This window comes from Mchenga conophoros, linkage group LG9, assembly GCF_057382185.1.
Source record: "Mchenga conophoros isolate Kocher_MC1m ecotype Shallow Benthic linkage group LG9, M_conophoros_male_GT1.1, whole genome shotgun sequence".
NCBI classification, from domain to species: Eukaryota; Metazoa; Chordata; class Actinopteri; order Cichliformes; family Cichlidae; genus Mchenga; species Mchenga conophoros.
Window position 1 is genome coordinate 9197848 of NC_140534.1, and position 15805 is coordinate 9213652.

At 43.0% G+C, this 15805-nt stretch overlaps 1 protein-coding gene across 2 annotated transcripts in view; it reads right to left on the reverse strand.

The window, feature by feature from the left end:
* Nucleotides 1-15805, reverse strand: part of LOC146566719 (partitioning defective 3 homolog) — a 357883-nt gene that overhangs the window by 160763 nt on the left and 181315 nt on the right. For both annotated transcript variants that reach the window (XM_085286313.1, XM_085286312.1), the window contains exons 13-14: nucleotides 14254-14439; nucleotides 13492-13662 (exon numbers count right to left, since the gene is read on the reverse strand). In XM_085286313.1, the coding sequence (XP_085142439.1) occupies nucleotides 13492-13662; nucleotides 14254-14439 (357 nt within the window). The remainder of the gene's footprint in view (nucleotides 1-13491; nucleotides 13663-14253; nucleotides 14440-15805) is intronic.

Below are 15805 nucleotides of genomic sequence, written 5' to 3' on the forward strand. Positions count from 1 at the left end.
GTATTTTCTGCTTCAGCAGTGTGAAACGGGTCGTGCAGTAGTCAGAGCTGGATAAAGCTCAATGGATTTCCTATAGGCCAATAGATAGCTCTCTCTAACAATGAGCCCTAGTAAATGGACCAGTGACATTTGCCACATGGTCAATGTGCTGCACTGGTGGTTATTGAGCCCACTCACAGTCAGTGTATGTCAGTCTTGACAGCTGAACATGGTTAGTGGCTCGTCTGGGACCAGTGTACACAGATATTCTTGAGTATTCAAGAGCCAACAGCCTGTCAAACGTGGTATTTTGGATAGAAACAACCAAACCAAGAGTTTGGGAGTAGATAGGGAAAAATAAAAAGCAGATAGAAGAAAATAAAACCTGGGTATTAACCTAATTTCTCACAGTTCTTTATAGCAGCTTGTGGGCAGCCAGGGGAATCCACTGGAAAAGAACTCTCTGTACAGGACCTATTACAGATAGCTCCCTTGCAGCTAGACAGTCCAGCGTGGCTCAACTCTATACTCTAAAGCACGCTTTAAACCAAGAGGCCCCAGCTAATATTGATGTCTCACAACACTCTGCTGGCTCCCGGCCAAGAAAAAGGGGAGTAAAAATGTAACAACAAGAGCAGCAGGGAGACAGAGGAGCAGGATGGAGACGAGGGGGAGAGAAAAGAAGAGGATGTGCTGCTGAGGCTTTTGTGAACAAATGACAGGTTTTACAAAAAAAAAAAAAAAAGGGGAGAATTATTGGGTGTGGGAGCTGCGGCCCTGGTGAATTGTGGGTGCAGTAAAAATCACATCCTTGCGGGAGCTGTGCGTCCTGGGAGATGCATACCGGGGTAGAAGGACTTATCGGCTGTTTAATATAAATGAGAGGTTTAATGAGGTTGAAAGCACAAGACTTTATCGGGACAGCGTGTTGATAAGAGAAGATGTCGGAGTGAAGCGTGCACGAGTGCGCGTGAAACAGGGGTGGGGGGGCTGGGTCAACGCAATTACAATCAGAGCCGCGGCCACTGCCAGCCTTTTAATAAAAAGCACGTCCCTAGATGATTCAGACTCAATAAGGTTCAAATTGTTGAAATGAAGATTTATTTAACTCGCTTTTCTCTCCTTTATTCAGCCTGCACTCTGCACTTTTTAATCTGTCTCAGATCAGCCAGAGACTTGTCATGAGCTTGACAGAATTAAGATGGAAGGTTTTGGGTAAGAGGTAGGTGGAAATATGTGGAAAGATTGGAACAGAGAGAGCAGCTAAGGACCAAAGTGATATGAAAACTATGTACAGAAGGCACTGAGTGGAATAGATCTCAGAAGGAATACCAAGTCCCCTCTATCTCTAAGAGTCGGACAGGTTTATGTGAAATGTATTTACTGGCTTCTATGGCAAACAGACATTGGAATAAACATAACACAAAGTCAAAATTGCAGCAATTTAATCTTTGTGTATTCAGTATTAATTAAATCCGCTTCTGTGCATGCTAATGCTTTAGCCCCGGCTGCCTCTGCTAACACACTTGTGAATATTTAGCGGTGCAGGTTTCTACGAAAACCTGTGACACGTTCATGCACAGTTTGCCACCAACTAATATTCAGTTGTCAAGATATCCTGTTGTGATGGGCAATTCTGGAAACATTCTGATAATGAAATGGAGAAAGAAAACTGCTTTGTGATATAACAGCAAGCCCATTTATTCTAACATCAATTGGGCAACTTGGCGAAGACGCAGATTTCTTTATTTTAATTTTTGGGGGGGTTTGTTTTTTCTAAAGGTGTGCTTGCTCCTTTAAGTCTTTCAGTGATGTTTAGCCCTTTCTTACCACCGGGTCTCATCATATTATCACGTTTTTAATGTGTTTTAATCTAGTCATTTTCAGAGTGGATTATCGTGTTGACAGAGGGAGAGGGCAGAGCTCTGCGACTTACACTGAGATCGGGAGCTGCTCCCCTCCCGCTGGACTCGCTAAACATGCATGTGCGTTTGTGTGTTCAAGGCAATGCTTTAATGTGCAGTGCACTTGCATATCTGCGTGTGTGTGTGTGTCTGTGTGTTCTAAATACATCTGTGGGAAGTGCAGACTTGTGCACAAATGTTGTTTTTTTTGCCTGCACATCAGCATCTCCCTGACCTTGAGTACTCAGTAAGGGAGAAGAAGCAGTGTGTTGACAGGCATGGTCTTAAGCTGTCAACCAAGGCTAATAATGTCTAGTCCATGGCCATTTCCTGGCCTTCTATCCTGGTCTCAGCCTGTTGCCGGGGCCCTAATCCAGTCAACCTCCACCATAATGCTGTAATTACAATTCTTAAGCTGCTGCATCCTGCCCCCGGCACAACTCACCTCTCTGCTGGCTAGATATACCCCACTTTCATTAGCTTCTCACATCCACCTAGAGCCTTAACCTAATGCCTGTGCCTCCCAAAGTGGACTCGCAAGTCTTTTAGGACTTCTTAGCAAAACTTCAATTTCACCAAAGTATGACACAGATAGAAAACCAGCACAGCAGTGAGGTATGTGAGAATAACACCTGCTCAGGTTTAACTGTTAAGCCACTGCTCTGTCTCCAACTGCAACATAATAAAGGTCTTGTCTTGTTGCCTAGCGAACCATCTACAGTGGGGCAAAAAAGTATTTAGTCAGCCATCGATTGTGCAAGTTCCCCCACCTAAAATGATGACAGAGGTCAGTAATTTGCACCAGAGGTACACTTCAACTGTGAGAGACAGAATGTGGAAAAAAAAATCAATGAATCCACATGGTAGGATTTGTAAAGAATTTATTCATAAATCAGGGTGGAAAATAAGTATTTGGTCAATAACAAAAATACAACTCAATACTTTGTAACATAACCTTTGTTGGCAATAACAGAGGTCAAACGTTTACTATAGGTCTTTACCAGGTTTGCACACACAGTAGCTGGTATTTTGGCCCATTCCTCCATGCAGATCTTCTCGAGAGCAGTGATGTTTTGGGGCTGTCGCCGAGCAACACGGACTTTCAACTCCCGCCACAGATTTTCTATGGGGTTGAGGTCTGGAGACTGGCTAGGCCACTCCAGGACTTTCAAATGCTTCTTACGGAGCCACTCCTTTGTTGCCCGGGCGGTGTGTTTTGGATCATTGTCATGTTGGAAGACCCAGCCTCGTTTCATCTTCAAAGTTCTCACTGATGGAAGGAGGTTTTGGCTCAAGATCTCACGATACATGGCCCCATTCATTCTGTCCTTAACACGGATCAGTCGTCCTGTCCCCTTGGCAGAAAAACAGCCCCATAGCATGATGTTTCCACCCCCATGCTTCACAGTAGGTATGGTGTTCTTGGGATGCAACTCAGTATTCTTCTTCCTCCAAACACGACGAGTTGAGTTTATACCAAAAAGTTCTACTTTGGTTTCATCTGACCACATGACATTCTCCCAATCCTCTGCTGTATCATCCATGTGCTCTCTGGCAAACTTCAGACGGGCCTGGACATGCACTGGCTTCAGCAGCGGAACACGTCTGGCACTGCGGGATTTGATTCCCTGCCGTTGTAGTGTGTTACTGATGGTGACCTTTGTTACTTTGGTCCCAGCTCTCTGCAGGTCATTCACCAGGTCCCCCCGTGTGGTTCTGGGATCTTTGCTCACCGTTCTCATGATCATTTTGACCCCACGGGATGAGATCTTGCGTGGAGCCCCAGATCGAGGGAGATTATCAGTGGTCTTGTATGTCTTCCATTTTCTGATGATTGCTCCCACAGTTGATTTTTTCACACCAAGCTGCTTGCCTATTGTAGATTCACTCTTCCCAGTCTGGTGCAGGTCTACAATACTTTTCCTGGTGTCCTTCGAAAGCTCTTTGGTCTTGGCCATGGCGGAGTTTGGAGTCTGACTGTTTGAGGCTGTGGACAGGTGTCTTTTATACAGATGATGAGTTCAAACAGGTAACGAGTGGGGGACAGAAAAGCTTCTTACAGAAGACGTTACAGGTCTGTGAGAGCCAGAGATTTTCCTTGTTTGAGGTGACCAAATACTTATTTTCCACCCCAATTTACGGATAAATTCTTTACAAATCCTACCATGTGAATTCATGGATTTTTTTTCACATTCTGTCTCTCACAGTTGAAGTGTACCTCTGGTGCAAATTACTGACCTCTGTCATCATTTTAAGTGGGGGAACTTGCACAATCGGTGGCTGACTAAATACTTTTTTGCCCCACTGTATCTACAGGCTGCACTCAAATACTGTGAGACTTTAAAGCTCTTTCCTCTCACACTGGATGCAGCAAGAATACAGGAGAATACATGTCGTGGTTTTCTGTTACATATATTTCAAGCATGTATGGAAGTTGTGCAGTGCCTGCGAGTGCTGTCCACTTTTAATGCTGTATGAAAGCAGTTACAGCAAAAGTTTCATAGTAAAACAAAGTAGTTTTGTACTTGAAAAACAAATAGGCCCTTTTCACATTAGCTGTTTTGTCATGCAGTCATTGGAGGGTAAACACAGGTGTAATTATTAACATTAATTAGATCGGCAGAGGCCAAGGCCCTGGTGCTGTGATGGCTCACTGGAATGGTTAGGAAACAATAAATAAAACAGCGTTAATTAACTGGATTGTTTACATTAATGTTTACCGTGTTAGGACGTGTCAGAATGGTCCTTCAGTGAACCAGCAAATTAGCAATAAAATAAATAAAATTGTGTCATAATAAGCTGTCAGTGTTTCTGGTGATGAAAATATAAATTGCAGGTTGGTACATGGAGGTTTTTAGCATTGTGTTTATACTACTTAAAGTACAGGCAACAAGTGTTCAGAGACTTAAATTTAACAATTAGCCTGAACACAATTTTTCTGATTGAAAGGTGTCAGAATACACAATGCATTGCAATTTGTTCCGTATGGGTGCCCATGCTGGGCCCTGTCGACCGCTGAAAGTGCCAACAAAGGTCACAAGATCTGGATCATGGAACAATAGAGCAATCGTGCTTTCTTTTATATCACGTGCAAACTCAGGTGTGTGTGATGCTTACTTGGAAAGCCAGTGGAGGCAATGTGATGTTCTGTGATGTTTTGGGCAATATTCTTCTGGGAAACCTTAGGTCCTACTATTTATTTGGATGTTACTTTGACACGTACCACTTACCTATGCAGACTGTGTACACCTTTTCATGCAAACAATATTCCCTAACGGCTGTGGCCTCTTTCAGCAGGATATTGTACGTTGTCACAAAACAAAAAGCATTTGACAACGAGTTTAAGGTGTTGACCTGGCCTATAAATTCGCCAATTCTCCATGACAAACTAGTCTACGGAGGGCCCACCCCACAACTTAAATCATCTGCTGCTAACATCTTGGTGAAGAAACCAGTCCATGCCTCGATGGGCCAGGGCTGTTTCGACAGCAAAAGGGGAATATTAGGCAGGTGCTGTCAACTCATCTGTCACAAGAAAAAGGTAGGGTTAGATGAAACTAAAGATATCTAGCTCACTAGCACTCCAACAGAAATGACAAAACATTCGTTGTTTTTTAAAATGATCAAAGCTTTTACATACTGTATTTACACTTAACATTCTCCTCACGCACATTAATAACTTTTTTGTAGCTCTACGCTGAAAACCACATGATTACTCATACCAAGCAAATAGGCTTCCATTGACTTTTCTTTTATTCAACAGGATTTATAATTGCGGGTCACAACCGGTCTGCACATTTGTCAAGTTCAATAACAGTTCAAGAATCTCATACATAACTCATACCCGAGCACTATGCTGTGAAGTGAAAGGCGTACATCTGTGTATTTGTATTTGCATACAGTTACATATGTTGCTCAACAATACTTGAGTTTTCAGAAACTAAGCACACACTTCACCTCCACAGTCCTCAGCCATGCCCAAGCAGCCCACTCAACCGCTAGATTCAATATATTATTCTCTCAATTGGTCCTATTGAGTTTCCCCTGCCGCTCCTAAATGAGTTAGTCCGTAGAGAGCAGGCCGGGAATGAGGGCCCGGCAGCGCTGGAATTGCATTTCTGCTGCTCTGTGATCCGCTTTTCTCAATTTAGTCACTGTGTCATTGCAAACTCCATCTCCCAGAGTGCACTGCTCTGTGCCCTCACTTTATCCCTTCCCATGAATCACTCCCATTTGCTATGACAACAGGTGAGCTCTAGTTCCTACATGTCACTATCTAACTTGAATTCAATCAGTCCATACGAGTGGCCAGAGGGTTGGTCAACACAAATTTCCCTCCCTTTCCTGCCTCTTTTGCGGGGCCAGAATCTCATTGTCTTAAGGTCTCTCCCAGCAGTGGTCAGCTCAATACTAATAAAACCATAATTTACTAGGCTGGGGCTCTGATTGATAGCTCTCTCAAGGCTCTATCGATCAGCCCTTCTCTCATCCGACTGAGCGTCTTTTGTTAGGACCAGCCACTTCCTTCCCCCTTGTCTCTTTGCATAAACCGTCTCTTAGTGACTAACAGCAATACTATTGGAATGGATTACAAACAGGCCTATTGGCATGCTGAGGACATTGTTTTGGTGCTCTTTCACTTACAGAATCAGCTGTTATATGTAGTCTCTTCACAGATTTAATTGAGTTACTATGGCTATGAGTCCTTATGACGCAACAATGTTAAGGTGAAAGCATGAAGTAAAGTCTGCGCCACATTCATCTCACTTCTGTGCCGTCTTCTATCTCTTATCAATAATAAAACAGTGTTTTTAGCTAGCCCATTACTGTCTCTGGCCACATTCTCCAAATAAAGACAAGAGTCATAGCAAACAAACCAATTTATGAAGAGGTGAGGTCATTCTTGCTGTTGCTCAGCAGAACCCTTTCATGAGAAAATTGCATTAATTGGATTCAAACCAATGTGCGTAAAACAGACAATGGCTGAATATACTGCCTCTTTTGTGTATTTGCCATGCGTGCTTCCCTTCTTTGGATACAACTGAATAAAAGAAGTTGTGAAAAGATCCAAATTCGTGCAAATAATAAAGATCTCTTACAAGAATACAAGCAGCCTAATAACGTGCCCTTAAACTACCAACATTATTAGCATGTTAGAGGTCAAAGAATCTAAGCGACCTCTGTAGGTGTAGCTGCAAGGCTAAACCTGGGCCCTATTTGAACAGAAGTGCTGATCAATAGAGCACAAACACAATCTGACATCCAAGATTAGTATGCAATGGTTGCATAATATGCAAGTATGCCAACAGAGGACAACTCATGATGAGCACTCATGATGTAAAAAAGAAACATAAAGAAAAAACCCAAGAGAAGTTTGTCTAAATGAATGTTGACAAGTCACAGTGCACCCGGGAGAATGTTGTTTGGACTGACGAAGCCAAATTTTAGTGTTTTAGTCACGCCTCAGCTCCGTTTCTACAACAACGTTCCCATTTCACCCATGCCATTTCCATTTTATTACATTTCTAAACATAATAGAATATCTGGAAAAAAAAACCCACATGCCTGCTCTGTTTAATATAGCACGTTTAATATGGTGGTTGCCAGTTTTGTATTAATCACGTCTGGTGGAAAACCCCCACCCACCCTCCCACCCCTCCCCACACTACTCGCATTGCCCTTTCATCATTACGCATCATTCTGCTATAAAGCCTGCCACATTTCTTCCATTTAAGCGCTGATGTTGATTAGCTGTCATGCATGTCAGGATGTCAGTGTAGTAAATGTTGGGATTACTCATGGTTCATTTGTCGAGGAACAGCAAAAAACAGAATGTTGCTGTATACGAGGTGAAATGTTAATGGCTCAAGAAACGGGGAACACGGGAAACCAGAAAAGCATTTCTCAGGAACCTAAATGCACTCGGCCAGACACTGCAGCAATTGTCCCACACGGTATATACGCAACCAGAGGTGCAAGACTGTAAAGTGTATGAAGAGGTCAAAATATAGGGAATGCTTTACATAAACCTTTATATTTATATCTATGCAGTGTTGACAGAAAGGCACTAAAGACAGCTAGAAATATTTTTATTATGTCTCCTGAATTCTGTGATCGAGCTCCACAATGTAAAAATAGCACATTCTGATTTTCAACTCAGCCTGCAGATGCAAAGAATGAGCAAAGTCTTACCCGACAAACATAGAAAACAAAGGCACAAATGATTTTGTGGTGAAGTATCTTGTAGAAGAATGTTTTTGTTTAATGCAGCGCTTTACCAGCAAATTGTCATAAACCTGTCACGAAGGATTGGTGGAAAAAAACAAAACAACGCGACTGCCAGTCTGTCAAAAAAAAAAAAAAAAGCCCATGTCTGCAGGAGATCTCAGTCATAAATAACATCACAAATGCACAGAGAGGCATAATATGTCATGTGATGAATTACAAATCAGTGAAACTAAACCAAACCGCATGCATGCTTATCATCAGCCTGTCAGCTTTTAGACACCTGTGTGATAAATATCTTAGAAATATCATGATGTGCAAAGGCTGTTGGAACACACAGAAACAGACATTTACCTCTAAGTTAACTTTCTTAAACACAATATTTGAGTTTGTGCATGTTGGACATTATATAGCACTAAACTACAACAACAGTCACCTCAAGGCACTTTAAAGTAAAAAAACAACATATACATAGAAAACCCCAACCATCAGACAAGAACCTATGAGCAACCACCTTGGGGACAGTGGGAAGGAAAAAACCCCTTTTAACAGGAAGAAGCCTCTGGCAGAACCAGGCTCAGTCAGGGAGAAAGGACAGAAGACACACTATGGAAGAGAGCCAGAGGTTAACAATAACTAATGATTAAATGCAGAGTGGCCTATAAACACAGAGTGTACTGTCAAGACTTAAGTGAAGAAGAAGCATTCATTGCATCATGGGAAGTCCCCAGCACCTTAGATCTTTTGCAGCGTAACTAAGGGAGGATTCCTGATCCAGCCCTAACTCTAAGCTTTATTAAAAATAAAAGTTTTAAGTCTAATCTTACAAGCAGAGAGGATGTCTGTCTCCTGAATCCAATATGGGAGCTGGTTCCACAGAAGAGGAGCCTGAAAGCTGAAGGCTCTGCCTCCCATTCTACTTTTAATATCATAGCAACCCCAAGTAAACCAGCAGTCTGAGGGATAAGAGCTCTACTGCGGTGATATGGTACTATGAGGTCTTTAAGATAAGATGGGGCCTGATTGATTCACTGGCATTACATGAAGTCTCCACACATTAGTTAAGATTGGACTTTTCTAATAAACCTTTTTATGTAAAGGAATTCTGACTGCGTTTAATAACAAACAGAGGTCTTTTTTGCCTGCTCCCATATTAATCAGTTTCTTTCAAGAGGAGGGCAGCTGATGGTAAATGGCCTGTATTTATATAGCGCTTTACTAGTCCCTAAGGACCCCAAAGCGCTTTACATATCCAGTCATCCACCCAGTCACACACTGGTGATGGCAGCTACATTGTAGCCACAGCCACCCTGGGGCGCACTGACAGAGGCGAGGCTGCCGGACACTGCCGGACCCTCTGACCACCACCAGTAGGCAACGGGTGAAGTGTCTTGCCCAAGGACACAACGACCGAGACTGTCCGAGCCGGGGCTCGAACCGGCAACCTTCCGATTACAAGGCGAACGCCCAACTCTTGAGCCACGATCGCCCCACTGATAAACTGAGGAACTTAACATGACATTCAATATCACACACAAACCAACTATGGTAGGTCTGTATGTTAGCTGTGTGATAGCTACATATGGGACTTTTCATACTCCATTTATTTCTATTTCCATTTGTTCTATGTATGAGGCACACTTCTCAACTAAGTCTACTCCAAATTTCTACATTCGTGCTGAACAACGCTCGGCTTTCCTCATTTTCGTCAGGGAAATAACCTCCATGCAAATAGAAAACTGTAATTGCAGGTTTCTCCTATCTAGTCTATAATTGTGATATCATTAACTTTTCTATGGTGAACAACTAATTTAAAAAGCGCACGCTTGATTGTGCGTCAGACAAACGTGGCGATGGCGGGTCGTAATGAGACAACGGGACAGGGTTTGAATCAGACTGACAGAAAGTTGAAATCGCTCAGTCAAAGAAAGAGAGCAAACAGTGATCGCGGGAAAAGAAATTAGCGCACGAGACTGAGGTTTGCCACTCGGGCATCAGTCTGCGCGCTTAAAGACAGAGAACACTCGGCAAGAGTGGCTGAATAAAAATAATGGAACTGAAATGACTTTTCGAAAATTTAATTGCTTAAACACATGTGACGATATATTAACAGAACTCAGATATAGAAAGAGAAATTAAACAGTCTGAAGCAGAGATGCAATTACAATGTTTCAAACATATTGGCTGTGACCAATCTTACTGCTTGACTATCTGGGGCAGAATGGTGGTTTTTCAAACAGAGGCTATCTGTGAAGCCAGAACAGAAGGATTAATTGTTCTGGTTCAGAGTGGCGGTGCATAGTGTCTGCGTGTCTGTGTGTTTGGAGGCGCATGTGTTTGTGTGTGTACTGCAGTGACTATATTATAAATAACACACTTTCTTCCAACCTGTCTCTTCTGTCTGGTCGCTTGTTAAATTCATTATCTGCTGGCATTAGGATTCACTTCCAAGACACGCCATTCTGAAAACTTTCATCAACTCTTCTAACGTCGACCTTTTTACGTCCGACTCCCTGCTTTGTTGAGTCACTGCTGTTCTGTGACCTGGCTGACTGAGTGTTCCCGGGCAAATTGAGATTGGTGCTTTAAAACTTGGATGGTTGCAGTAAAGTGTCGACACTTGTCATATTTTGAATCAGGCAAATGGAGACCTTCCGGGTTTGTGCTACATTAAAAATAGCACCCACACAGAGCAGCCCCCTGCTTTGTTAGACATGAATATGACCTTAATCACGCTGAAGGTTTTTTTTCCTCTATTCCAAGGTTGGGGGGGGGGGGATCTAATTTAACCCAAGGCACAGGCTACTCATCGCTGCTGCTTTAATGGCGGTAAGAATAGACCAGGTTCTCCTCAGACATGGGATTAATCATGGGCCATCAGCAGCATGAACCCGCCTGCTGAAACACTCGTCTTTGTCTTTGAAAGAATCTTTTTCTACATGGAACAAGCTCCAAGCCCTGCCACAAGAAAAAAAGGATTTCAGGAAGACCTTGGGCAATTTAATTGTGTGCATGTTTTAGATCTGCAACTGCCACACTGTGTTTCATATTTCCATTAAGGTGCTTCATGTTTGGGTCCTCATCAGTTAAAAGATTTTTGGCTACATTACATGAAGGAAAATGTGTCTGGTGTAGTTTTTTTGGCCCCCCAAGCAGCAATCCAAACAAGCTTAAGCCACTGCTGTGTTTTACCAAAAACTTCCCTCACTTCAGGCCAGTGGACAAAGCAAGGTGGTGATGAAATCAATGCAATTTTCACAGACTGGGGTGGCCTGGATATAGTGCACCCACTGAAGCCCCCCGCTGCCTCAACCACCACTCTGATGCATTAGGCTGCGCTGTTCAGCTCCTCTCCCCTGCAGACAGTGATGGATCTGATTCATTTCAACGGTGGCCTCCAGTGCTCACTCCCATTCGGGCTGGGTGACAGTGGCATATCTGCTGGGCCGATACGGCTGAACATAGGGGGGGGGGGGGGGGAACAGGCTGCAGCTGGGAGCCTGAGTCAACATTTAACTTGCGCTTCTCTCACTTGAGGTTGAAATTCTTACACTTTACAAGCTTATCTTTTCTCCACTCAGAGTACATTAAAATAACCCTCCAGTGGCTTTAAGGCATCTATTCAAACCATGAAGCTCCCAGAAAACACTGCAGCGTATGGTTGCCAGTAATGGGACTTTGATAGATGGAATCTAAAATGTACCATTATATCTCCTTCTGGTTTAGTTTTCAGACACTCTTTGCTTCTTTGCAATGCTGTCACCGTGTTGTCTCATAGCAACTGATGTTTGAAATAAATACCGAGTGATATACAAACGTAACTTCTCTCTAAATAGATTAATGTACAAATAGCATTTTTCATCTTTCTGCCTACAGAGTGCTAGTTTAATAATAAAAAGTGTAAACACACACATACACACACACACACACACACATATATAGCCATTTCTAATGACAGTAGCCCAGCTGTCTGCTTACTGTCAGTCTATCTACCTGTCTGCCTGCTGGTGAGAGATTAAAGACGACAGGAGAGTGACTGGACCGAAGCGATAGAACTCACTGAACCTTGGGGCTGAGGTTTCCCAGGAGGGACATGTGTCCTCTCTCTGTCTCGGTCAGAAGGCAGGGTGGAGAAAGAGCGGGGAGAAGGAGGGGCGGCAAATGGGGGGTGTGGTGGTGAGGAGAAATAAAGCCAGGCAAAGAGCAGGTTGTGTATATTGGACAGTGGCATGAACTGTAACGCTGCAGTAAAACAAATGCGGCGTCATTCAGATAAATTCAGCTGCAGTTTTCCCTGAAATGTCTAAAAATTTCCACCTGTTAAGACTATGGAGAACCACAGGCGGGAGCAAGGGAGGCGAAAACTGAACATGGAAACGAAAGGAAAACAACTGCACGAGGTAGGAGGGGCTGCTAGAGAATGCTTAGCGGATGAGGGGTTACCAGAGAGGGTGAAGGACAGGGGAAGGGGAGGGGAGCCTCAGCGTGAGACTCCAAACTGACACACAGCCACAGGACAGAGGCTCCAATTAGAGTCACAGCAACACTAATCAAACCTGATATACAACCTCTGGCTGCAGGGCGAGTGAGCGTGCACGAGGCTGCGAATGCATTCACACATCATTCCACTACGCTGGGATACAGTCACACCACGCATTGCATTTCCCCCCTTTCACCACACTATGTGAATGACAGTTTTGTTGATGAAAAAAAAAAAAAAAAAAAGGTAGGCCAGGTTAAGTTTTGCATCACAATGGACGTTTCACGAAGGTGAAATCCCAGCACTTTAATATTCTTGACTGTTGCTTCGTGACAAATATCCATATTCCTTTATCTCCCAATCCTACAGTGTTATTCTGCAGAGCTGTCAATCACAACTCGGTGAAGTACTTCTTAGATATCATATCAAGGCCCACCGTGAGCAAAGAAAAAAATCACGCAGAGAATGGGGAAAATGGGAGACGCTATCACTATATCTCACACAGGAAATGGGAATGTTTGAAGATTTGCATGGTGGTGTGGTCGCGTCATAAAGGTCCTTCTCTAGCTATCTCAAATTTCCCAAAATCTACGGGGCTTAGATTAGCAGCACTGGAAAGGTAGAGGAAAATCAATATCATCTATCAGCCAAGTTGATATGTAGCTATCCCTCATCTTCATTCCAGTGTCTTATTCCACCTTACCGACTCAAAACAGGGATATGATTGTAGAAAAAATTACATCGTGTTATACAGTCCATCTTAATGTTATGGTAGGTCATGATTAGAGCACTAATAATGATACCTGATTTAAAAAAACATAACAAAGGGAGACCAATTAAATCGGACTCCTTGTGGTGCCAATTAGTCACATCAGCGTGACTCTTCCCTGACTGCTGGGTTACCTCACTGCTCATGGCTACCCGCCGGGCCACGATGAGCTGGATCATCCCTCGCTTGTTACCCTCTACAGACATTGATTTGCGCAGTGTTTCCATGGCCTCCTGATTTGTCTTCTCAAGCAGCGACTCCCCATTGACTGCAATAAGCTGGTCGTTAACATGCAGACGGCCATCCTGCAGACAAGAACCATCATAAGAAAGTGCAATGTGGTTCATAAAGTAAAACAGAAGCTGCTCCTGAGGCGGCGTTTCCATGGTTAGCATGTACCCTTTTCACATATCCCCCCAAAAATACATGTGTAAGAAGATTTTTTCAGAATTCATTTTGTCATATTTTGATTTGTAAACAATGCAAATTCCAATTCAGTTTTATTTACAACAAAATACAGTACAATACAAATACAGGGAAAACCCCAAGAATTATATGACTTTTATATGAGCAAGCACCTGGCGACGGTGGAAAAACTCCCTTTTAACAGGAAGAAACCTCCAGCAAAAACCAGGCTCAGGGAGGGAGACAGGGAAAAAGTAAAACCACTGCATGGCACTAGTGCTAATAAACACTAATTAATTTCTCATTTTTCAAACAAATAACAAAATATTGCCAAGTATTTCTCCCCCGAGAAAAGAATTTTATGCCACTCGCACCTTCTGCTACAACTTGAAGGTCACACTGTCTTTGCACACACCTGTATGTTGCAACCCATGAAAACCCATGAATGAAATCCATCAAGGAAATGCCCGAGTGAGGGAGTCGTTACTTGCCTTGCTAGCAGCACCTCCATTAATAATGGATTTGACGAAGATGCCCAAGTCTTCGTGGTTCTCCTTGGACCGGTTTCCTTTGACGCTGACCCCCAAGCCTGCTGAACCCGAGTCATTCAGAGGGATCTCAAAGGTCATGAACTCTTGTGTACCGTCAGGGGTTAACACGATGTCATCTTTCTCTTGCTAATGTTAAAAAAGAAAAGATTGAAGACAGAGGGTGAGATTTCTTTGACTTCTGTCAGCATTCAGCAGGAAAGAGTTAAAAAAACCTGAATATTTGTCGTGGCTCTGTCACTGGCACAGTAAGCAATAAATCTCTTTGGGTTGTGATGACTCAACTTATTTTCTAAAGTTGGTAAACTGTTGTTGCGACTCACTGCAGTGTCACTATCAGCTATCCAAATAGGTTTTTTTTTTTTTAAAAAGGATAAAAGGGAATAGCAAAAGAAAAAAAAGAACCAGGTTCATGAATGACAGGAAAATGGAAAGCAGGGACTAGACAAGATAAAGGGGGTAAGATGAGCGGAGCAGAAGAAAGTGAATGGATGGTAAGCATGTCACATATCTCAGTGCTGTCATCGTCAATTGCCTGTACTGTCTAGATGAGTGCTGCCAATGCCTTTCCACCGCCATGAGCTCCGTGTAGGGGACAGCAGAGAACTTTGAAAGCGCCAGGTAGCAATTTGATGCTCAAACAACAGCGGCTTCCTTTGAACAACATCTCATTGAAAGATAATTTGTCACACGTTAAGGACCTGATCCTCCTGGGCCCTTTTTTTCTTCTTTTTTCAAAATTACAGAAGCAAGAGTTTTATTGCAGGTCCAGTACTGCAATACTCTTCATGCATGGTTAATGAGAAATGGTTCATTTCAACTGCAGGAAAGGTGTGAGAGGGTAGTGATAAGTTTCTATCAGCCAGCAAAATCAATTCACCCGGAAAATAGTCCATCAACCTTCAACCAGCCACTCTGGTCGATTTTCTGACAGCTTTCTGGCATCATTGATGTCTAACAAAGAGCATCTGTAAAAGAAATAAATAATAATGAAAGGGATAGCATTAGTGTATTTTATTTTTCACTTTCAGGGAAACAAATGGGGGGATGGAAAGCTAATTGCGTGGAGAAAACAAAGGCATCAAGAAGCTGAAAGATTCTCGCTTTTAACTTGTGGAAAATCTGATAAAGATTTAAGGACAGGCTAAAATAATGTCCATTTAGTTGCTCAGGCCCTGCCACTTATTCTATAGCTGTAGCCAGCATCCTGTAGCTAACCTCGCATGCTGACGCCTGAGGTTTCGGACCATAGTCGCTCGCAAGTGTTAGACTCTTGTCACCTGGTTACATTAACAGCAGTTCACCTTCTCCTCACATTACTGTAAACACAGCAGATTAAGCGTTAGCAAGAATCAAGCATGATGAAACTGTTCCACGAGAAACTCGAGAGCACACTGTGATGCTGCCATTGCTCAGATTCAACTGTGCATGGGCTGTTATTGCCACAGCACCCAAATCTACATTAACAAGACTAGAGCAATCAACCCCGAAGACC